Source organism: Populus trichocarpa, chromosome 9 (assembly GCF_000002775.5).
Source record: "Populus trichocarpa isolate Nisqually-1 chromosome 9, P.trichocarpa_v4.1, whole genome shotgun sequence".
In the NCBI taxonomy this organism is placed as follows: domain Eukaryota; kingdom Viridiplantae; phylum Streptophyta; class Magnoliopsida; order Malpighiales; family Salicaceae; genus Populus; species Populus trichocarpa.
This window is the reverse complement of record NC_037293.2, coordinates 8,003,537-8,026,999: the sequence shown is the minus strand read 5'-3', so window position 1 is coordinate 8,026,999 and position 23,463 is coordinate 8,003,537. Positions and strand designations below refer to the sequence as shown.

Genomic DNA, 23,463 nt, shown 5'->3' with positions numbered 1-23,463 from the left:
GTGATCTTACCTTACAAGCACTGTTAGTTTTAGCTACAAATTAACCAAAAGTTCTGACCAAGTGGAGGCCAAAAGTTCAGAATGACCACAGAAAAGACCATTACAATATCAAAGATAGCCTTCTCGTGTAAGGCCAGGCCATTGCTTGCTAGCTTTAACTTCAGGAATGTTATTGGCTTTCTTTAGCGAATTACTGCAGAAGAAACTGCAGAAAATGCTTGAGGTAAAATTGACTTTTAAGGAACAAAACGCTAATTATGCATCAAATCCTGCTATGTTAAACCATTAAAGACAGACATAAGACACCTTTTTTTACTCACCCTCTATTTCACTGTCACCAGAGCTTGGTGTTACGATCAATAGACATATTTAATTCAGGCCCACTAGCAATAAGATTCAAAAGTGGTCTTACGGCAAGTTGCAAATTTGCAATTGCTGGAGCTGACGCCTTTTAAGTTTTGATTCGTGGCTAGAATCACCATCTAAAGTTTCAATATATTAAGGATGGTGCTTTTCTTTCTTCTTCTTCTTTTTTCTTTGACTGAGGGACTCGAGGATAATTTCTTGGAGCCACGTTTCTTCCCACTAGAGCCTTCAATGATGCTATGACAGGTTTGACAAAAAGAGATCTTCCTTTATCATCCACCAACCACTGAAAGCTACAATCAAAGCATGTATGGCCTTCGGCGGCCACCAAGCTGAGCATTTTCACCTCGTTTATACATACGTTTGACAAATTCGCCACCTTTTTTTTAAAAAAAAAATCCTTAATGCATTATTTTCGAGGATGTCAATTTAACCCGAAACTGATTGTTCTCAGCCTATCTGATAGAAGTTGATTTTTTTTTTTGACAAAATCAAATTCAGATTATTGAGTAAAATTCAAAAATAAAAGTTGAGTTTTGGACCGGGTAGTGCTAAATCAGTGAAGTTTATACATATAATTTATAATTATAGCTTAAAGTCACCTTTCTTGTAGTTCGGAAGAGTAGAACCCGACATTTCTCATTGGCATTGCAGCACTGCAGAAGCATCTCCAACAGCGCAGCAGCTGCAGCAGCTCCAACAGCGCAGTTTGGATTGAGTATAAATAATAATTTTAAATTCAGATTCAGGTATAAGTCATGAATACCCATTGCCATCGCTCTTTAACTCGCCATTATAGCAGTTCTTCTGCTGACTTTCTATTGGGCTTTTCATATATGCATGGATGTGGTCTTAGACACAGGCTTAAGACGTCCAGTTGGATTGCCTAATGCATTGAACAAAATGCATTTTTTGTTTTGAGTTGTTTTTTCTTTAGGCTCAACTTTGTCCCTGAGTTAAATATATGTTTTTTTTTATAAATCTAAATTTAAGAGTCTGAAAAACCTTGAGGGCCATCCTCCCCTGAGCTAAGCCAAATAACAGACCATCATTCTTTAGACTCAACTAAAAAAATGAGCATCCTCTCTTGAACTCAGTTAAGGAAATAAATCTCTCTTTTCGGGAACACCAAAATGAATGACACGTTCTCCTTTGAATATGCTCGGGAAAATGACATTTTTTCTTTGAGCAAGCTGGACCGATTTATCTGTTTTTTGAACTTGGCTAAAATAAATAACCCACCTCTTCCTGAGTCTAGTCTAGAAGAAAATTTTAATTTTTATGGCTCAACTACGTTTAATATTTGAATTCTAATTTTTTTATACTTTTTAGATGTATAAAAATTCTTTGAAGACCCATCATGTTTCCATTATATATATATATATATATATATATATATATATATATATCATTAAATACAACTTATTTTTATATGACACAAGAGTCTACTAGAGATGTTGTATGATTGGAACAACAAACAGTCTTTCGTACGTAGATATGGATGACATGACACAATCATTTCCCTCGTTGTCCAGACCATCTTGCTAAAGAGGTACTAAAATGCCCATAAAGGGCCCTACCCACATGATGAATTTATGATCAACCAAACACTTAAACATCAGGTGGTCAATTGTCTTTCGTACGTTGATACGGAATATATATTGTTGTTTTTTAAAATATTTTTTAAAAAATATTAAAATAATATATATTTAAAAATATATATATTTTGAACATTAATTTATTAAAATTATCTAAAAACACTTAAAAATTAAAAAATTAATTTGAAGTGGAACACTTTGTTTTATCAAAAGCAACTTTTAAACAGTTTTTAGTCAGGAAAAGAAGGGACATGTAAGAGTGATTTGGGGTTTAAATGAATGATGGTGTGATAATATTAAATCATCTAAAGAATTATTTGCTTACATAAACAATACAAAGAGAAGTAGAATTTTGTCTGAATGGAAGCCAAACTGCCACCATGCAACATGTACAACATCCGATTTGCCTCTGATTCATCAAGTGTTGTCATGGATGTTTCTCTATAAAAGACAAAACTTGAGGAGACCATACAAAAGTTTAGATATCATCCTGCAGGCGTATCTTATTATAGTCCCAAGCAATCTAGCCACAGATTGCGGACAGCCAAAAGTAAAAACTAGGCAGTCTTGTAATTGATTGATGATGCCAAAATTTTCAGACAACAGAGCATGAAGAAGAAGAAAGATGTCAAAATTCTGTCTTCCACATATTTAAATCTACACCCTTTTATCGTCTTTTCTTTATATTTTTTTATCCTTCAATGTGACATACATGCTCCTTTTCAGTTCCAACTACAAATACGCCTGCTGCACTTCATACCTCATCACCCCTTCTCTCTGATCACACTTGCAAAATCAAACACACAAGTCTGCAGGACTTGAATGGCTTCTTCTTCATCAAAACAGCTATGGGAGTATCTCCAAGAGCAACAGAAGCCTTTTGTGCTAGACGCTTACCTTTCAGAACGAAAGATCATGTTGAACAAGAAGCAAAAGGGACCACGCAGTTATGATTTGAACAAAAGAAGGATTGAGCAGACTAGGAAGATCCTGAAGTTGTTGCTGCTTAAGTTCACTCGCACTAGTCAAAACCAGCCAGTTTCAAGCTGCCATAAAGCTCAGAAACACGAACCTGTTTCGAAAACAATTGAAAAGCCCCGGCAGTTTGGAGAAATAGAGTGGCTTCCTACAGGGAGCAGTTCAGTTGCAGTTCGTGAATCTTTCAGATGCAACGTTAAAGATTCACATTTTTATGAAAATCATGCCCCTCATCGTCCAAAAACTTCTCAACCCTTGACACATAGCAGTTTGAAACAAAAGGTGCATATATAGATATTATCAAGAAAACATTATCTAAACTTTATTCCCTTCATATAATGTGGTCACGAGAGAATTTTACTTCTTGATGTTTCTTGTTTCAAACAGATTTACTGACAAAAGTTAAGCAGGCTGCTGCAGATATAAATTTTCAGTGGGAATGCATGGAAGAGAATGAGCAACTCAGCCCAGTGTCAGTGCTAAATGAACTACCATCAATAAACAAAGGTACAAAGAATCATTTATTTCATTTATGAATAACATGGCAACTTTCTTGATTTATAATTTTAGATTAGTAGTAACCCATCCTTACAATGAACAGTGTCTCGCTTCCTGCCAAAACAAGAAGGAAAAGCTGCATCAGCTTCAAGCACCGTTTTGAGTAGAAATGCTGAGGAAGACAACATGCTCTCAGCTTTCTTGTGCGACTTACTAGTTAAATCATTGATTGAAAAGCATAGCCTTGCTGGTTTCGCAGATTTACAGGAGGTTGTTGGGCCTGCTTTTTCTCAGCACCTGAAAAACAATAGGGTCTTACGGCAAAACATGCAGCTACTTTTTGATTGTGTAAACGAAGCCATAGAAGTACATAGAAGGATGCACAGAAGAAAGCAGCACGCTCAAGAATTCAAAAGTCTACAAGAGCTTGGGAAAATCATCTGCGAGCAAATTTGCTCATGGGGAAAACAAGAAGCAACCGAACAAATAAATATTAATGTATCTAGCACAGTAGAATATGGCCGTTATTCGCAGCAGAGGATAGGGACTGAGATAGGAGACGCTATATTGAATGAAATAATTCAGGAAGTGCTTGATTTATTTTTGCAGTAAACAATCGTGTTAATTACTTGGCAAAACAGAGACCAAAAAATAGCAACAGAACCTCCTGTAAAAAATTACGACGAAATCAGTGTTGGCTTGCTCAACAGGCAGGGCCTCAGGAGTTCCCATGGCATCATAAACTTTAAATTTGGTTTCACAACATCAATAACTAATGGAAAACTTTTATGTATTCTTCCTCATTTGTGTTAACGCGGACTTTTAAGAGTACGGTGACCATTAAGAAAATAAAGCAATACCGTCATGATTATCAAGCAATGTACAGTGGAAAACAACGTGAGAGTACTTGAGCTACAAAAACAAGTAGTTTATATATCGAGCATGCAGAACCAGGCAGCCGGATAAAGCACAAAGTATCATGATCCATGAACGATGAGCAAGCACTAATGATAGAAACAATACACAGATCATAAAGATTCATGGAAATTCATCACTTTCTATTGGTGGGCGTGTTATTCAAAGGGTCAACTTTTTGGATTATCAGCCAGACTGCAACATCACAATTTCCATGTAAAAATATGCCCACTGTGGCACCATTATAGCTGGTTTCTTTGTTAGCGTCTTATGGATAATTCTCCAATTTCCATAAACTCCTTTTCTCCTTTTAATTCATCATTTATTTACCAAAATCACCTCTATTTTACCTATGGCTGAAGGAGAACGAGTTTGAAAGCAGGAATGGTAGTTCTTACAGCATAATACAATACAGTATCTCATTCATATAAAAGCAGAAAAGTACCAGTTCACCGCAGCAACCACTGGCATCATAAAGTTATTGGAACAAGTTTGGCCAATGTGTATTTGACGAGGCCGCACAAATAAACAGAGACTAGTAAACCAGCCTATCATCCAACCAAAGACAGGAACAGTAATCTAACAGGTCAAAAGTGATTGGACTACCTGCAATATCAAACAAATTCCACTTTGGCTATTAACTCTAGTTCATAATTTAATTTTGAATTCTTTGGTATATTTTAGATTTTTCATTTTCTTGATTTTGTTTTGCAATGTTATAACAGTGTCCATGCAATGTGACTTCTCTCAAAATATTATCCATGGATGTATGGCTGATTAAACGAAAAACCAATGCACATACAGATCACAGAAAGATGTAAGAAATACTGCTTAAACTCTATTCTATTAAGGTAATGCTTTAGAAAACAGTTCATGTTTGTAATACAGATAAAACATTGAAGAAAATTTGGAAAAAATAAACAATTTGTAGGAAGAGATAACTACCGAGTTTCCCTATCCTCACCAAATTCCCCATCTTCGAGATCCTCATTACCACCAGCCCTACGAGAACCATTACGGTGGTCTCTCTTGTGTCTCTTGTGCCTGCTTTCACTGTCTGACTCAGGGGTGGAACCATGCTGCACCAATTATTGGGGCAAAAAACAGAGAGGAAAGCATGTTCCATTAATGCTTTATTACACGTGAAGCCAAGTATTACATGCATGAGAAAGAAAAAATTGCATACCCTTCTTGATTTTTTGTGGTCATTGCTGCCATGTCTATGGGAACTCTTGGACCGATCCTTCTCACTTTCATCCAGATCATCCACAGCATTTTGATGCCTCTTCCTCTGTTTCCTGCTGCTATTGTCACTCCCAGATCTTTTCTTATCACTACAAACTTGAGTTTCTGTTGTATCAGAGATTTCAACATCAGCTTCTTCCTTCCTTGTGTGCTCCTTGTCTCTTTCATGTCCCCTCTCCTTTTCGCTTCTATGCTTAGCTTTCCTCCAATCTCTTTCCTCTCTCTCTTTTTCCTTTTTTGCCTGCAGAATATCAAAACCAGAAATTTAAGTTTAACTATCCAAGTTTATTTGTTTTGCAAGTACCTGATGGGAAGTGACCAAAGCTCACATATGTAATAATCATGGTTCAAATATTATTTCATAAATAACAGACAGGACCATGGTTTTGAGTTTTGAACGTTGTTTAAATTTACACGAAACCAGTTCATACCTTTTCCTCCTTTCGTTTCCGCTCATTCTCCTTCTCCTGTTCTTTCAGTTGGGATATATATTCCTCAAACATCTCCCTGCAGAAGGCTTCTTCACCAATGGAACTACAACAAAACATCAAGCAAAATGATATTACAAATAAAGTACAGCTCAGATAATGGATATGGTTATTCATGAAAGTTCCACAAATAAGACAATTACAGGACAAATGATAAAATATAGCATTTAGCATGGAAATCAATTTGTGACTCGTAAAACACAATTAATTTGAAGTGGAAAGAAAACTGCATGTCCTTCTAGCAAATACCAAAAAAAAAAAAAACAAAGAAAGAAAATTGCATTTTCATAAATAAAAAGAGATATCTTGACATGATTGGAAGTGTCCAAAACTTTTTGCAGATGAATATATCATAGATCTATGAATAAACACAGTTTCAAACATTGGCAAGTAATACCTGTACTCTTGGCTTCCTTCGAAGATTTCCTTGAAGCTCTCCCACTTTGAAGATGCAGTTATATCCTGCAACAAAGCAGAGACTCAGATGGATGATTGAAAGAAAATGCCCTTAATTATCCATCCAATAAAAGGACATTATACCTTGATAGACTGTAGTAGATTGAGAAAATCATCTGCAAGACGTTTACGCTTCTTGGCTTCTTTCTCCTCCTTTTCCCTTGCTCTTTCCAGCAACTCATCAAATACCATCTGCAGAGAGGTAAAGCACCACATCAGATCACTGTGGCACATATGTTTAAAAAAAAAAACAATCAAGGGAAAAAAAATCCTTTGAAAATAAAACCATGTATACAATAGTGTAGTTGCCTATTTCCAATTCTAGATACCATTTACCTTCAAATTAGGGCAGTGCTAGCTTTTGAGCTATTTCTGTGCAAGCTCAGGCTTCCAAGATTTGAATTAGGTTATCCACAATCAAGTCAACATTTTTTAGGAAAGGACACTTATTGTTGGTCCAAGAGATCATATTCAAACAATTGCCAAGCAAAGGTGAGTATATTCTAGTGCAATGTGAACATGCAACCCAGGGAAATTCCAATTACAATCAATATCTTTCTTCTTCTTTTTTTTAATCTTTTCAATCAGATGCCAAGAATTCCAACTATACATAATAGAAAAAACTCAAAAGGAACATGTAACCCAATGAAATGTGGAGAAAATGACATTGTAAAGACAAGATCGCCAATTAACCTTAAGAATGAAGAACTTGACAATTTAAAGAAGGAAGAATCAACTAAAATTTGAGCTTACAACACCTTTAGGTTCACATCTGATATAGGTGGAGAGTTAACATCCTCGATAATAGCAACCTTCATATCCTGAAGTGTCCAGTTTGATGCCAAAGGAACCTGAAAGTTCAAGCATATTAGACATCTAAGAGAACAGGATATGTGAAAAGAAAACATTTTCAGATTATACCTTTTTCAACTTTACAACATCTTTTATCCAAGTTTTGTCCTCATGATACTGTAAAAACAAGCAGACACATTGCAAACGTGTAAGTGCCAGAATATCAGGTCAAAGAAAGCACACTTTCAAACCAACAAATGTAAAGAAAATTAAATCAATCTGTAACATTCCCATAAACAAATTATTAATCATGAAGAAAAGGTAGCTAGACAATCTGGATTTTCACTGCAGAGAAGTTGCTGCTTGTGTCTTGCATTTAAGCCCAAATTCTTTGGGCCCAACTTCATCAAAGGAAAAATATTTCAATATTACATCTTTAATTAGTATCAAAAAAATAATTGGCTATTTAAACTAATTAACTACCATTGCAATGACCAGAGTTTGCAGGCAAATGCTGCTCAGAATTTTGAAGGTGTAATTAAATGCCACAAGTTTGTCACAGCTTGTATAAAGGGAAAAAAACTGAAAAACTAATATAGTGGGTATAAAAAGAAAATGCTGAAACATCAAGAATAAAACATGTCCCTACAAACTCTAAAGTTCATAATAGCCTATTTTTCTCAACTCCACATGCTTTTCTTGATGAAAATGTCAATTATCATGAAACTAAACACACAGTATAATTACTTGTTTCTGTAGCTCCTCAGAGACATCTTCAAACAAATCTTTTGGAGTTGAACCTGAGGCATTTGAAGCGACAGCCACATATGCATGCAAATCTTTAACCTGAATAACAAATTAAAGTAAGAATCTATGAGAAAATGCATCCCATAATATGAGACAACAGCTCTTCTTTACAGAAACCAATTAACAATGCTCAGTCACAAAATCAAAGTTGCTTGTGAGACAGACACACATACACAAAGATGCTTATCAAAACAAAACCAAGGTGGTTTTATTAACCTTTAGGTGATAATCACGCCAGTTAGTTTTGGCTGTAAGAGTTCCTGAAGCAACATGTTCTTCAAGCAGCTTGCGGAACTCGTCACGATTTTTACGCTCTGCCTTTCTTTGTTCTTCCTATTTTCATCAACAACGGAATAAGAACATAGTTTAAAAAAAACAAAATACATCGTTTCACGAAGGCTAACTAATAATGTCACCTTCTGTATCTTCCTTTGCTCCTCTTCTTCCTTCACCAAATCATGTAAATAATCCTGAGACATCATTGTGAAATTAGATCCAAATACTTGTACAAATGTTACTAGCTAAATGAAGATGATTACCTGAAAAATTTCTAAGCGATCAATTTTTTCAAGGCGTGAACATCTTTCATCAGCTTCTAACCGATCCTGTACTTTTCGCCACTGGGTGCTTGCCTACAGAGGGAAAATGATAGATAAGTGGTAAGTTGCACTGCTTAAGGAAACCTGAAAATGTGAAATCAGCTTTGCCAAAAGATTGCCTTTATAAATTCGCACGATTCCAAAAACTGCCTGTATTCCATGATGTTCCTCTTGCGCTCCTCATGTGCCTTCGCTCGTTCCTAGTAAAAATCCCAATTTAAGATTCAAATAACAACTTCATATATTGCTACCATCAGTTATTAGACTTCAGAAAATAAACAAAAATACAGTAAAACACACAGGCTAAATTATCTGGATGGATGTTAGGAATAGATGATAAAACAATGGAGCTAGCAAAGTATACCTTTTCTTCAAGTTCCTGCAAGTAGGTTTCAATCAGATCTCTACGGTCTCTTTCTCGTTCAACAGCTTTAAACCGCTCATCGTTTTCAAACAGAGTCGCTACTTTACTGAACAATATTTTGAGCATTCAAGTACAAAAAAGAACTTATTAAGAAAACAGCCATTTTACAAGGAGCAAGAGGAAAAGAATTGCAATGAAAAATTACATCAGAAATACAAACCTCCATCTCATGGATGCTGTCAGCTCTTTGGACCCCTGAAAGGATTTCATGTTAGAACCAAAAAGAAAATCAGACTCTTATAGAAAAATCACACGCGCACACGTATCTTCATACACAAAACAGAAGAATGAAACTCAAAAAACTTACTTCTAGCATTTTCTTGAATTCTTCCCGTGTTTTTTTCTGTTTAATCCTCCTTTCCTCAGCTTCCTGTTTTCTCTTCTGACCCAAGAACTGAAACAAAAAGTTAGTGTCATGATAAATGACATTTTGAATGCACAGGAAATTCTACAAAGTGCGATTTTTTTTTTATTTTTTGGCAAGAGAGAACAGAGAGGTTAAAACTTAAGAGAACACCAACTGTGAATATTTACCTCATTAAATGCTTGCTTCCGCTCTCCAAGTGTTTTTAATGCACCATATCTTTTATCATTAATTATTACTCTCATGGCCTGATATAATCAGCAGCAAAGTCAGGAACTTCCAAATGCGGGAGACAGAATTACACATACAATGTGTTAAATTACCTGGTCCCAGGTCCACTCAGACCCAACATTTGCAGACTCCAAAAGTGCTTTAAATGCATTTTTTGCCTCCTCAAAAGGGGGAAGGAAAAATGTACAGTCAAAATGTCAATACCAGAAAGGCATGCTATGAGAAACTTCAATCTGTAAAATACATACCAGCTTATCAGCATAAAGTAAGGGATCCTGATTAATTGATTTCTCTTCCAATGTAACATTGTTAACCTTTTCATCTATGACAACATCTTTTTCAGCTTCCTGGAAGGCATAAACCACATCAAGTTGCTAGAAAAGCAAGTCCAGTATGTTTCCAGACTGAGAGAAATTCTAATGTTGACAACTACCTGTTTATCTTGTGCAGGAGCATCATCTTCTGAACTAGGTTTATCATGAGCAGAAAAGCTGTCGCTCCTAAAAAATTAAAAAAATAAGTGAACCAAAGATACATGCTTTGTTTCTTATGAAATAGGTAAAGAATACTATACATTGGTGCAGTTATTGTGTTAACTGCTGTAGCATTGATTTCAGCATTTTTTGGAACACCAGCAACAGGACTCTCGGTTGTCTGAACTTCATCTGCATTGGTCGTCATGGAAGAGGGCATAACACGTAGGGCTGATGATTCAGAAGCTAACTGAGATTGCGAGTTACCAGCAACAGCAACAGGTTTAACAGGAACTGGACTTGATGGTGCCCCTTGAGCTGTAGAAGACAAAGCATCGGCACTAGATGGTGCCTTACCCATAGATGGAAGAACAGAAGTAGGGGCATGAGAATTAGCAGAGACTTCCGATTGTGTTTCCATGATAGATGGCTTTTCTACTCGTGCACGGGCCAACTTGAAGCAAGCATTTTAAAACAATAGTGAGATAAACAAGTTTGTCTTTTTAACAAAAAGATGAAAATATGTTTAACAAAAAGGAAATATGTCAGTTCAGGAGAAACCTTCAATTCTTCTGGGATTTCCCATTTTGACTGCTTTGTAACTTTGTTGAAGTAATATCTAGAGGATTCATAGACAGAACAGCACCCAAAACATCACAAATATATTCGCTTTGCTAGAAAGAGGGAGAGAAAAGGAATCTTCGAATAAACAAAATGAATAAATAGCTCCAGGGAAAGTAGACTGAATTACACACTTTCGTCCATCAGGACTTGTGAATTCCTTCCAGTCAGTTGATGCATCTGCCCTCTATGTTGGCAAAATAAATGAATCAATGAATAAAGAGAAGCATTATCTGATAACAGCAACTTTGCAAAGATAAATAGATGAAAAACTTGAAGAAAACTTTTAAAAAAAAAAAAAAAAACAGCTTAGTCCTAGAGAAAATTTAAATTTGCTTTAATTTAGTCAGAAAACATGAATGACAGAATTTGACAATTCTTATATATAAAAACAAAAATTGACAACTTTCAACAAAAGCAAAAAAAAATTCTGAAAGTTAGTGGCTTCTTATGCATCAATTCCAAACAATTGAATAGTTTAACTGGACAAGAATAGTTTAACTGGACAAGGACATTGCAAACAGATTACGAGATCAACTCCCATTTCCCAAAAAGGGAGAAACAGCATGGAGGATAAGTACTTTCAGTGGTACCCAAGCTTCAAGCTCGCTTTCAATTAGTCATTTTTCAACAAAATGCATTATTTTCACTAAGCTATATCCAACTTCACCAACATGCTTTTTTTTATGAACAACGAACATAAACACAAAAACTAATAAGGAATTAAAAAAACTGGGAACCAACAGTATCATAACACTCCAGAAAGTGTAAAACCCATCATATAAAGTAGCCATGTGCAAGTAATCCAAGAAAAAACAATCAGGATTTCCTTCTTTAGCATTCAATTTCGTGAAATTAAAGTGATACTGAATTTGTTCTGGGGGCTCAGGATATCAGACAGACATTTAAGCCTAGTATGGAGCTCAGGATATTGGCCAGACATTTAAGGCCTAGTAAGGATGTTTGTTTTGTGGTTGGTCATACTAACCAAGTAAAACAACAATTTTACACATAAATCCATAACGATCTGTAAATAACACAAATGACAGGAATTACTAACATTCAAGCTATAAAGTAGGTAGTGCAAGCAGCTAGGACCCACATCATATCCTACCCCTCATAGAGTAGCACAGCTTGTACCTGTCAGCAGCTTTAAATCTACGGGAGTCATAACAAGGTATTTTTTTAATATTACAAGAAATCAAAAGGGAGTTCATATAGCATTCAACCCTATTGAGAACAGATGTCAACAAGGGACAAATTTCACGATACCTTACTTATCACAAAAGTACCTTGAGAGTATGTAAGTGGTAATTTAATAAGAATTAAATGGTAAATAAGCATCTTAGAATAAATCATAAACACAAAACTTACAATTTTTGCAAAGGATATTTATTGAGCTATACAAAAATGAAAGATTGAGATATTCGTCACACTCTAGCATGTGCTATACTGATAGCCTGAGTACCAGGCATAGCCGATCAGTACCAGAAAAGCATTCAAAAAGTAGTCATTTTGCAAGCATAATCCAAATGATCAAAAAGAGAAACTGGGCAAGCAGGCAAGGCGCAAGAAAGAGAGAGAGACATTTACTTGAAAAAACATTTCCAGACAAAAGATTAAGGTAGTATCTTTCCTTTTACTTTCAAATGTTAGACATAATTAAGTTAAGCAAAAGAAGTTCAAAAAGCAAAGTTGAAGATGTAAGAAGAAAAGCAGCATGAGAAGAAAAGTTAATTACAAAGAAGAATTGGCTGGGTGATGGTAAGAATGGTTAAAACACCCCTAGCAATTTGTCAATCGTGGGGCCATATCTTTCTACGCCAGTTTACTGATTTTATACAACAAAACAACAGATACAAAAAGTCAAAAGTACATGGTTGCCTGCTTGAGAAAAAAATCCAACCTTAATGGCGAGCTAGCGTGGCAGGTTTCATTTACCAATCTTGTATAAAATGTACCAAGTGATCAGCTTGCAATTGGAGAAGATCCATATAACAAGAAACTGTCATATTAAATCCCAACAAAATTGTACTAAAACATGGAGGTATGCATATACAAACAGTTCCACAGAGTTTTTAAGCCATAAAGCTACAGATTGTTAATAATTCAAGAGGCTAACAGCACCAGTAACATGAACTCACCTCAATTGGTGTCATTAACTCGAAAGGCTTCTCCCAACTAGATTGCTTTGTCCTCTTGTTGTAATAAAACCTGGATATCAGGCAAAGAGATACATCAAACAAATATGTAAATACAACATCAATTGAACATTGAGAAGAACTGATAACAGCAATGCATTATCACAAGAACTGATTCTTAATCAAATGAAGTTGGGGTTGAGTGCTCACTGCCCACATATAAAAAATAAATAAACACAACCAAAACTAATCTGGCAGTGTTGTATTGTGCACCAACAATCACCTGCCCCACTAGGAACCACATACCTCCTTCCATTACCAGATGTATGTTCTTTCCACTCTGTCAAGGCTTCTTCAGTCGGCCTAGGTTGGATACCAGTTGCCTGAAAATTTATGCAATGCCGACACCAGAAAAAAGACATATAAAGATATGTTCAGATTGATAAGGAGAAAAGGTAATGAAGAGAAACGACATAAGAAGACAAGAATATGAGAGGGATCTTCCAACCAGAACATTGGCAGCGGTAATTGAAGACTGTTCACCATTGTGCTGTATAGGCAAAACAAGTGCAGTGTTCTGGTTCATGGATGGTAATGCTGGCTGTCCTCCAGAGGGAATAGACGGTGCATGCATTTGAGGCATAGGCTGATATTGAGATACAGCGTTAAAGGTTACGGGTGGTTGACCATGTGAAGATGGTGCAAACTGCAAAAATCAGATTCTATAAATTAAACACTTGAGATACCAATCAAACTCGTAAAAATCAACTATGGGGGAACTCCCAATATCTTACAGTATACGATGAAGATAGAGGCACTCCCAAGCCACCTAAACCAGGCATATAGTTGTTTGGAGTTTGAACACTATGTGGAGGCAGTGGAGATCCAGACATGACATGCCTGTTTGGCTGAGCATTTGGCAATAGAATTGCCTGTGGTGGTGGTGGTGGAGGAGGACCATGGCTTGGCTGGTTAGGTATAGCTGGTAACTGCTGCATTGGATGAGGAAATTGAGGTTGTGGGGGTTGAGGAGGCAATCCCGCATTCATCACAGTGACACCCCGGCCAACAGGCTGAAAGTGTGGAGAACTCACAGGAATGAATTGTTGTGGCTGCACTGGAACAATGGGTCGGAACTGCAGCAACAATTGATTGAAAAAGATTTCTCCAGATCTATTTGAAGTAATTGGAATGGTGATCTAAAAATTTTAACAGGTGAGAAACGTTACTTGAACAGGCATCGGTGGTGGTGGAAACAAATTTCGAGGAGGATCCATTGGGCCCACCAGAGGAGGCTGAAGAGGCTTTTGAATCAAAAAAGAGCACAATAAGCAAAAGATAAAGGAAAATTGCCAGCATAACCAGTTTGGGAAACAAGTGGCAAATTCACGAGTATTTTTTGTCTTCTAATGAAAATAGCCATAAGCTTCAAGGCAAACGGCATGAACTACAAGATAGAGAACCTTGAAGACAACTGAATAATTGATGTAGTTGAGAAAAAAAGGAATAAGGAAATTATCATTTATCTAATATCCACCAACTCTCTTCTTTTTTTTTCCTTTTAGAAAAGAAAATTTTTCACTAGATGAGAACAAAATCGCTAACATTTAATTTTCTACCATAACATATAATTTTGTTACACTTCTTTTCATCATAACATAGATTTCTATGGTGTTTTAGCATGCTGATGATAAATGCAGCAAGGAATTTATTGCGTGACAACTCGATGATTCTGATGCTAGGTAGGTGGCGGGTTGCTTTCAAGTTACTCGGTCCATTTTATGTGATGATATGTCAAATAAAAAAATTAAGTGCCGTGTCTAAACACACAAAGTGCATTGTGGCTCTTCAATACTATCTTTCAAACATAAATACGTAAAAACACTTTGTATGACAGCATTAATCATGACAAAAAAAATATCAAATATTCTCCATCAGGAATTTTACAAGAACATATCGACAAAGTGAAGAAAGCCTCCATGCATACGATAAACAAACCCTTAAATTGGCATGACCATTAAACATATCAACCTTAAGATGCCTTGCAAAAAAAACAAAAAAACACCTCTTCTACACTTGTTGAATAATTATTCCTTCAACAATGGGTCTAGGAAAAAGAAATTCAAACAAAGAAAAATTATGGGCATTTACTGCACCTTCTCAAACAAGAGAGTGGTTGCTGTTATGTATATTTTGAAACATGCAAATTTAACCATTACTGTCATTGCAATCATCTGTCTTCAATTTGTATTTTGGCCATCAGCAGGATACTTACATTTCTTTTCTCTTTTTTATCTAGATGCAAGATGGATTGATATGCAATGAAAAGGTTGAATTATGGCACAGCATATGTTATTTTCCAAAATAACTTGTTAATTAAGAGCACAATTTTGGTGTCCAAATCATGGGATTGGAAAACCATGGCAAATATGCCACAAAAAAAAATCAAATAAAAAAAGTCATATTAAGAAATTCAAGGTCTGTTGCTGTATGAATACCCAGTAGTAAGTAGGCTAGATTTGAGTACACATAAGAAATGAAATTGCATACAACAAAGATTTTTTTGTAGAAAATTACCTGTATTCCAGAGAATTGAGGGTTATTGGCCATTTATGGATGCAGTGTGCGTCAGACAACAACTAAACCAGCAAAAATTACCAAAACGTTAGTATTTTCCAATATGGCAATAACGGAAACCACAGTATGTTTATTTATCAGAAGCACACATGAAAAGATCAAATAACTTCAATTACATTGATAGAAAGACGATGATTTTTAGAACGCAAAATAATTCTTTTCAAACAGATGAACTAATGCTACATATCAGCAAGCCAAAAAACATCTAGTCACAAAAAGGAAGACAGCAGATATTGAACTTATGATTGTGGCCAACAATGTAGGCAATCAAAAAAATACAAAATAATAGCCCATCCATATAAGTGTGTCCATTTATGTCAACCATCGTCCGCTTCTGGAAACAATCTTTGGCATATTTTCAGGAAACTAAATATGATGAAATCAAGGGATTGCGGAAAAAAGCCGAGCCTTCCGCTAATATCTTAATAATAGAATTTTGCCAGTTTCAATGAGCCAAGCACCACATTCCATTATGCCTACTGAAAAAATAAAACTACCAAGGTTCATTCAGATGAAAAAACATTCTCATTTAAACCTTTGAGATGAACTACATCATTAAACTTTGCATCCTTTGCCTTCTATTTCTTCCTAGAGCTTTATTGCTTAAGTTGATATATTAACGAGGAAAGGCTACAAGCAAACGTACATTCAGATCATGGAAGATCGCCTCTACATGCTCACGGAATATAGCCCATCTAAGTAGGAAATTAAAGGCAAGGAGAGCATCTGTGTGTGATATCCATGGAATGGCAAGATAGTTATCATCCAATGGTTTTGCCTGCAGGATACAATAGATAAGTTGAGGAGCTCTGATGTGTCGTTTATGACGGACTCTTCTAACTATGTTGGTTCCCTATACACCTCTGGAAATTATCTACCTTGCTGTCTTTCTTTAGGGCACATGTGGAATTGGCAGCGGTGCATCGGTGAATGACATTCTAAGCTTCACTTTACTGGTATTACATTATTGGGAAATTCATCGTATTTGCTCAAAACAACTCACCTCTTGACGGAAGAACCAAAGATCTACACCATTAGATAAGAGGTAAAAAATGTAACTTGGAGGCAACTGACATCATAATTAAGAGATTCTTTGAAAGGTAAACAAAAAGTACCACAAATGAAGTTACAACTATAGAAGTAATCAAATCATTGTTAGGAAAAACATTGTTTCAAATCAAGTTTCCAGCCATCTCATGTGTTTTCAGAAACCAAACACATTGTTACTTGACTGATACAAAAACAAATAAAGCAATGCACGAAACCATTATCTGTAATAGGAGACACAAACATGTGTAATTAAAAATGAATACTGCTCAGAAGACAATAAAGGCATGAAATTCCAATCCTGAGATTCCTTGGAATTTAAAACAGATACCCAAATGTTGCAAACAGATATATATATAAAACAAACTCATGTGAGCATGTAAAATGCAGTAACCAACAGCTTTATGCTGCATTCGTTAATTGAAGCATTAACAAATTAAACTAATACAGCAACAGTACTTCCAAGAACATGAAAGCAGGCACGTGTAATTAAACCTAAAGAACAACCTCAATACCATTTTAATTTAATCCCGACATTTTTCGAATATGCAAACTTGGGAACTTAAATACCATCGATCAACTGACCAATAATATCCTTTATATCTGCATTTTAAAATGACTGCCTCAAATAGCAATGCAATTATCACATTCTTAAAAAAAGGTCACAATTCAATATCTTTGCCCTTGAAATCTCAAACAAGAGCAGCAGATCTTAACCTACAAACTCCATTGAGGTGCATCAAAAAAGTCTTAACTCCTCACAACATTCTTTTCTCTCTTTCTCGAGTCAAAACTACCATCCCCTTGTTGCCCTTTTCTCGAGTTCTATTGCTGCTTATCAAAATTCATAACCAAAACAGATAAAAAAAATCCCCCCAAAAAAACTACTAAACCAGCGCCACAAAACCACAATTAAACAAACTGGGTTTCCATCAAATCTTCCAAAAGATAAATTTAAAACCTCCAAATTTTTTTTAAAAAAAAGGAAAAAAAAAAACTCCAAATCTTCGATTCACCAACCCTCAACATTCATATAACCTAAGAACCCCACAAAAACCCAAAAACAAAAAAAGTTTCTACTAGAATCACATGAACCCACAACCTGTAACCCCAGTTCTAATTAAACACGTAGTAATACAGCTCCAAAACAACAAAGAATCATAAAGAACCATAGTTTTATTGTTCTTTCAGGAATGCAAGAGTAGCAGTTAATTCGAGTTTAAGCAGTCAGGAGTGAACCATACCAACAAAATAAGGACTAGATTTTGGAGTCGTTAAAATCAAGAAAGGAGATTTTAAGTGCATGTAACGTAAAGGGAAATAAGTTTTGCACTTTCAATTTAAAGAGATGATTCTGTGTTTGTCTGAGAGCGAGAGAGAAGGGTCACGGTGGTTTTGTTTGGGAGGTAAAGAGGTAGAAAGCAGGAAATTAAGGCACTGTCAGTATTTTTAAAAACAATTTGAAATTTTTTTAATTTAATACTAGTTACTTTTCAAATAAAAACTCATAAAATAATTTTATTTTTATTTTTTAAAATTTATTTATAATATTAACATATTAAAATAAAAAAACAAACACCCTCCTGCTTAAATACCAAACGGAGGTTAAAACGCACACAAATTTGGGCACCAGCCCGTCGTTTATTCACTGGCACAGCTGAAACTGGAAAAAAAAAAAAAAAAAAAAAAGGGTGGGGTGTCACGCCTGTGTCTATCTATCTTTTGTTTGTTTTGTTTAGGGATAACTTTAAAATTTTAAATTAATTTCCAGCCTCTAACCCTTTTCTCAAATGGATCATGTTCGGTTCCTGACATTATCTACGGAGGTCCAATTCATCCCTGTGATAATTAAAAAAAAAATTATTATTTTTTATTTTTAAATAGTTTAATATGTTAGTATCAAAAATAATTTTTAAAAATATATATATTTTTAAAAATATTTTCAAGTAAAAAATATTTTAAAAACAAGTAAACAGGGGTTAGTCAAATCTGTTCTCAGAAGGATTCCTGTGTCTGTAATAAACGTTTGGAGACTCAGCTGATAAAAACATATAGAGAGAATAATTGAGAAGCAAGAAATATATCAATGGAGGTTATATACCTCTAGTTGTGTTTTTGTAGGTTATACCTGCGTGTACACTTGTATTAGTTAAGGCAGTGAAAAAGAATATTTATTCTTCGTATTATAATTTTGGGTTTGTATTCAATCAAGGCAGTGGAAAATAATTTTTTTTTTCGTTGATATAATTTGATTCGGACAAACTACCTCTTTAACCATAGGCCGTTTTGACCAGCACCACTTGAATTTATTTTTTTCTAGATTAAAAACTATGCGGTGTTTTAATTGACGTTCCATCCATTGCATTTAACCTATTTTTTACTTGAATATATATATATATGATTAAAATTTGGTAAAAAACATTAAAAAAATAATAATTTTAAATAAAAAAATAAATTTTAAAAAATACTTTGCATATTGAGACAATCAGTTGGTCTGGTGAAAAAAAAGAAAGAAAAAAAACCCAGCTGGTCACCACCATAACTGTCAAGTGTGCCATTACCATCATCCAGCTCTGAATCTGTCACCGGTGTTGCTGTCATTTCCTGTTTCCTTCAATGGTTTTGCATGGAACCTATCAGCAGTGACCCAAAATCAACCTTGGGCCTTGGCGGAAAAAATTTCCCGGCAAAGAGATCCAAGCCCTTGATTATTTCTACAGGGCACCAACTAGGCTCCCTTTTGGGCTATATAACTGCTTAGTCTTTCCATGGGCCTTGTGCTTAAATACCCATTATACTGAGACTTTTTCGTTGATATTTTATAAAAAAAATGTCATTTTAATAATTTTAACAATTAACAATGAATGAATAAAAAAAAAGAATTGAATATATGGTGGCAAATAAGCCACGTATGAATAATTATAAAAAAGACAGTTGTATTTTAGTTTTTTAATTAACCATTAAAAAATTAAAACAATAACATTTTAACAGTGAAAAAGCTACTGTAAAAATAAAAATTTATATTCAAATAAAAGGAAGATTTATTCTTCGTATTATAATTTTGAGTTTATATTCAATTAAAACAGTAGAACATAAAACTTTTTTGTTGATATAATTTGATTCGTACGAACTACCTTTGTTTTTACCACCACTTGAATTTATTTTTTTCTAGATTAAAAACCATGTAGTGTTGTAATTGACACTTCTTCCACTGCATTACATCTATTTTTTACTTAAAAATATATTAATATCTTCAAATTTAATAAAAAAAACATAAAAAAAACATTCACTGGTATTTTAGTAGAAACATCATTTAAATTAACCAGATAAGATTATTATCTTAAAAAAATAACCCTAGATGTTTTTTTAATGATTTTTTTTACTAATTTTGTAAGAACATATTTTTTTTTTTCGAAATGTCATCTAGTTCCCCTTTAAACAATCTTTTGTGAGCTACGATTGCTACTCCAAACAAAACTTGGACCATGCCCTAATTTAGAATTCAAGAAGTCCTGGGAAATATTTTTCTTTGAGAATCTTGCTCGCTAAACTGTTTGGTTCAACCATTAATTTCCATCCCAGCTTGCCAAGTAATGCCAGATAAAAACAATACATATTGCAAAAGCTCAATTCATCATTATCCTTTGATCTGCATAACCTACCCCATATTTTGCCAATTAATCCATGTCTAATTTGAAGATTATTGCCCCTCTAGAATCTATTCATCATTCTCTCCAACTCCTCACATAATGTAAGCGGCAATAAAATACGTATGTAAAACAGAAGGAGCTGTTAAACAAACCTTGCTTCTATGAATTTCTCTATTTTCTTCTAATTATATTAAAAAAATTGATTCGACTCACGATACAACAACGCAGGTAAATAATCTACTCATAGCTTGATTATGTAAGCTTGTAAGTAAGGCTACAACTCTACACTTTCAGGAATTTATAATTCCTGCAACTTCTATAGGTCTTGGATCGTGATTGATTATCATGGACGGGACCGGGCAATATTTCCATGTTAAGTTTTGTAAAAAGCATTACCGGGGGCCAGTCTCCGATGAAAAGGAAGAAAAAGGAAAAGGCCAAGAAAAGTATGGCTATGGTGGTGTCTCTGAGTTGGAGTCCATAATTAATACTTTGTATATTATACCGTATAGCTTTAGATGGTTAATCTTGTTTTAAAGCATAGGATTATAGTGATCAACATGTCTAATAGCAATAGTAGGATCCGATGTCAGATCAAAACAAGAAACACTAATCATCATCATCATTATCCAAATACATATTATTAATTATTAATTATCTAATTTGAAGAAAAGAGCTGCAAAGTGATTGAGCACCCACAATCCTTATCAGTGAATTAATTAAGAACTATCAATACAACTTGTTATCATTACACTCCCATATTCTCTCCAAAAGTGAAGATACACAAAATCCAACCTTCTCCTTTACAAGCACACAGGGTATGGCGGAAATCATCACCCGAAAGATCTCACACACTCCCAAGAAAAGAAAAACAAACATCATTCGGTAGAGTTGATTACACTTGAAGCATACGGGCCAACCTGTCTAAGTGGTACTGTTAATGTGAAGCACGCGACTGCATCTGTAGACAGAACAAAAGGCTTGTAATGTCATCAAGAGCAAGAGGAAAACTGCAGCCAGCAATGTGAGAAATTGCCAAGAACCAAACACATATCGCTTCATAAATTTCCCAACTTTTACCGTCCATCGCTGGTTATAATACTTGTTAACATCTTCAATCACTTTATCTAAGAAAGGGACTTTGGTAAGTCTAATGGATTTACTCATCCCATTCCACAAGTTGGCAACCTCTCCATCGCTCTTTAACCGGTTCAAAATGATACCTTTTTCTCTAAGAAACTTCACATCCTCCTCGGTATCAATTATCCCATTCATTAATTCGGTGTAACGTGTAAAAACTAACGGTCCCGATGCATTTGATGCCTCGAATGCTACTAAGTTTCTTAAGACCACCTCTGTGTTCACATCTAAACTGATGACGGGAAGGTAAAGAGTAACTGCCTTGATATCAAAAGTAATGCTCAGGATGTTACCAGTAGTGGGTGCGAAACAAACCCCGGATTTGGACAGCTCGGTGACGCAAGGAATTGTGATCTCCTCAACCAATGGAGGCCTGTTAACTTCATTATCCGAGTTCTCATTCTCCGGTTTGATTTCTTCTTGATCTTGCGAGAAGAACAAGTGTTGAAGAGGTTGTTTTAAGATTGAAAAGCCAGGAAGATTAGAGAGGATTGTCCAAGGCAGTTTAAGTATGACTTTACAAGGCCGGGAAAATAACAATCTTTTGAGAAGGCGTACCGGACCTTTGTTGAGCCTTGTGATTATCTTCCAAATCTCACTGAAAAGATCTCTTATGTGACTTGAATTACCGGATGAATTGTATCTGCCTTCCATTGCTTCAGGCTGATCATCAGCCTCACTTATGATCTCTGGCGGTGCTTCAACTTTTGGCACAATCATGTCATACAAATAGTCTAGCAAGTGTGCACATTGAGGTATATGAATCTTGGGAATGTCCTGCATCAACTTGAATGGAGAAAGCTCTTTGCAAAATCCTAACAACATTGAGCATAGCATATCATCGGCCAACTCCAAAGATGATAATTGAACTTCAAGAATTTTTCTCAGCACAAACAATGGGATTTGATTCTCGAGCATCGCCACATCTCTAAGAATCGCATTATGAGCCGATTTTCTCCCAGCATAATCAACCAAATGCGACATTGATCTTGAAGAAACTCTTGTTATTGCGATCCCTTCTTTGATGGCATAGATTTCCAGGAACTCTAGCAAGAATGATGCATCGATTGCCATCATCCAAGTCAAAGTTTCATTACTAAAATCTAGGAACTTATGGTAACAGGCTCGAATCTTTAACTCGAGCTTGGACAAGTGATCAACAATATGTTGAAATTTAAGGCTCTGAATTTTCTTTTGAGTTCTTTTTGCTGCAGCGAGCTTGTATCTCTCCATCTCATAGAGCTCCGGACGCCAATGATGGTAAGGACCAATTGCCACTTCCTGTGGAGTGTAGCTATCCGGATCACTAGTCATTAGAGCTTTCGGGACGTTGAAAATGCAGACAGGAATCTCAGCATCATTTTCGAGCTCTTCCTCAAGTGTTCGACGGATGTTAATTATCCATCGATGCTCATCGAAGCTTAGATTTGAATTGGAGGACATGTTGGAATTGAGAGAAGACATGTTTGTGCTCTCGGGATAAATTTTTTCGGTCTTCGAAGTTTAATAAAGTGCATTTAGTGGCATGGGAATGGGGCTTTAATAGTCAGTCATAAAACAATAAATTAAACATTCTTTTATTTTTATTTTTTCTTACTTCCATTCAAAGCATTCACGGGAGGTTGATTTTGTTGAACATTGAGAAAAACGTTTTTATTAATTGTTTCATCTGTCATTGACAATGGATTCTTTATTTATTTTATTTAACACATGATGAAATTAATGAGAAGGCTCACAAAGGATCCTAGACCCAGCCAATTTGTAGTTTCAATAGAATATAATAGATATTTTATTTTTGTTTGGTTTTAATGGTTAAGGGCTTAATTACGACCTAAGTAATTACCAACATTCCACGGAGATATCTGAAATCGTTCTCTTTATAGTTTTTGATGTCCGCCATGGCGTTGACAGGAATCGGCATCGCTTCCTCCGCCAATTTCTACATCATTGGCTAAGGACAAAGACCGCAAATTCCATTCTTGCAGTGCCTGTG

At 35.3% G+C, this 23,463-nt stretch overlaps 3 protein-coding genes across 14 annotated transcripts; 1 reads left to right on the top strand and 2 right to left on the bottom strand.

Annotated features, from left to right (window-relative positions):
• Window positions 1–2,441: 2,441 nt before the first annotated feature.
• LOC7478754 (pre-mRNA-processing protein 40A) lies at window positions 2,442–18,238 on the bottom strand. Of its 11 annotated transcripts, none has more exons than XM_052455734.1 (33): window positions 16,512–18,238; window positions 16,280–16,411; window positions 15,574–15,635; window positions 14,226–14,300; window positions 13,791–14,132; window positions 13,505–13,702; window positions 13,303–13,379; window positions 13,000–13,069; window positions 10,990–11,042; window positions 10,796–10,853; window positions 10,336–10,688; window positions 10,195–10,261; window positions 10,010–10,108; window positions 9,854–9,922; window positions 9,701–9,778; window positions 9,474–9,560; window positions 9,327–9,361; window positions 9,107–9,212; window positions 8,862–8,942; window positions 8,683–8,775; window positions 8,560–8,613; window positions 8,360–8,476; window positions 8,084–8,182; window positions 7,466–7,513; window positions 7,303–7,395; window positions 6,629–6,736; window positions 6,486–6,550; window positions 6,032–6,134; window positions 5,542–5,841; window positions 5,320–5,434; window positions 3,655–3,737; window positions 3,535–3,554; window positions 2,442–3,090 (listed from the first exon to the last, which is right to left on the bottom strand). In XM_052455734.1, the coding sequence occupies exons 3-31, from the start codon at window positions 15,604–15,606 to the stop codon at window positions 3,658–3,660; spliced, it is 3,156 nt and encodes a 1,051-aa protein (XP_052311694.1). In that variant the 5' UTR covers window positions 15,607–15,635; window positions 16,280–16,411; window positions 16,512–18,238; the 3' UTR covers window positions 2,442–3,090; window positions 3,535–3,554; window positions 3,655–3,657. The 11 variants fall into 11 exon arrangements, 7 of the variants coding, with proteins under 7 accessions (XP_052311694.1, XP_052311693.1, XP_024464325.2 ...); XR_008060085.1 differs by lacking the exon at window positions 2,442–3,090 and adding an exon at window positions 4,801–4,961 and having other exon boundaries at window positions 3,441–3,554; XR_008060084.1 differs by lacking the exon at window positions 2,442–3,090 and adding an exon at window positions 4,801–4,961 and having other exon boundaries at window positions 3,441–3,737.
• Window positions 2,787–4,040, top strand: LOC7469648 (uncharacterized). Of its 2 annotated transcripts, none has more exons than XM_024608562.2 (2): window positions 2,787–3,224; window positions 3,353–4,040. In XM_024608562.2, exons 1-2 carry the CDS (start codon window positions 2,787–2,789, stop codon window positions 3,476–3,478), a joined length of 564 nt encoding a protein of 187 aa, XP_024464330.1. In that variant the 3' UTR covers window positions 3,479–4,040. The 2 variants fall into 2 exon arrangements, with proteins under 2 accessions (XP_024464330.1, XP_052311698.1); XM_052455738.1 differs by having other exon boundaries at window positions 3,330–4,040.
• A 2,711-nt stretch (window positions 18,239–20,949) lies between the features above and the next one.
• LOC7469650 (putative UPF0481 protein At3g02645) lies at window positions 20,950–22,988 on the bottom strand. The gene has a single exon (XM_002313889.4). The coding sequence runs from the start codon at window positions 22,932–22,934 to the stop codon at window positions 21,255–21,257; it is 1,680 nt and encodes a 559-aa protein (XP_002313925.2). The 5' UTR covers window positions 22,935–22,988; the 3' UTR covers window positions 20,950–21,254.
• Between the last annotated feature and the right edge of the window lie 475 nt (window positions 22,989–23,463).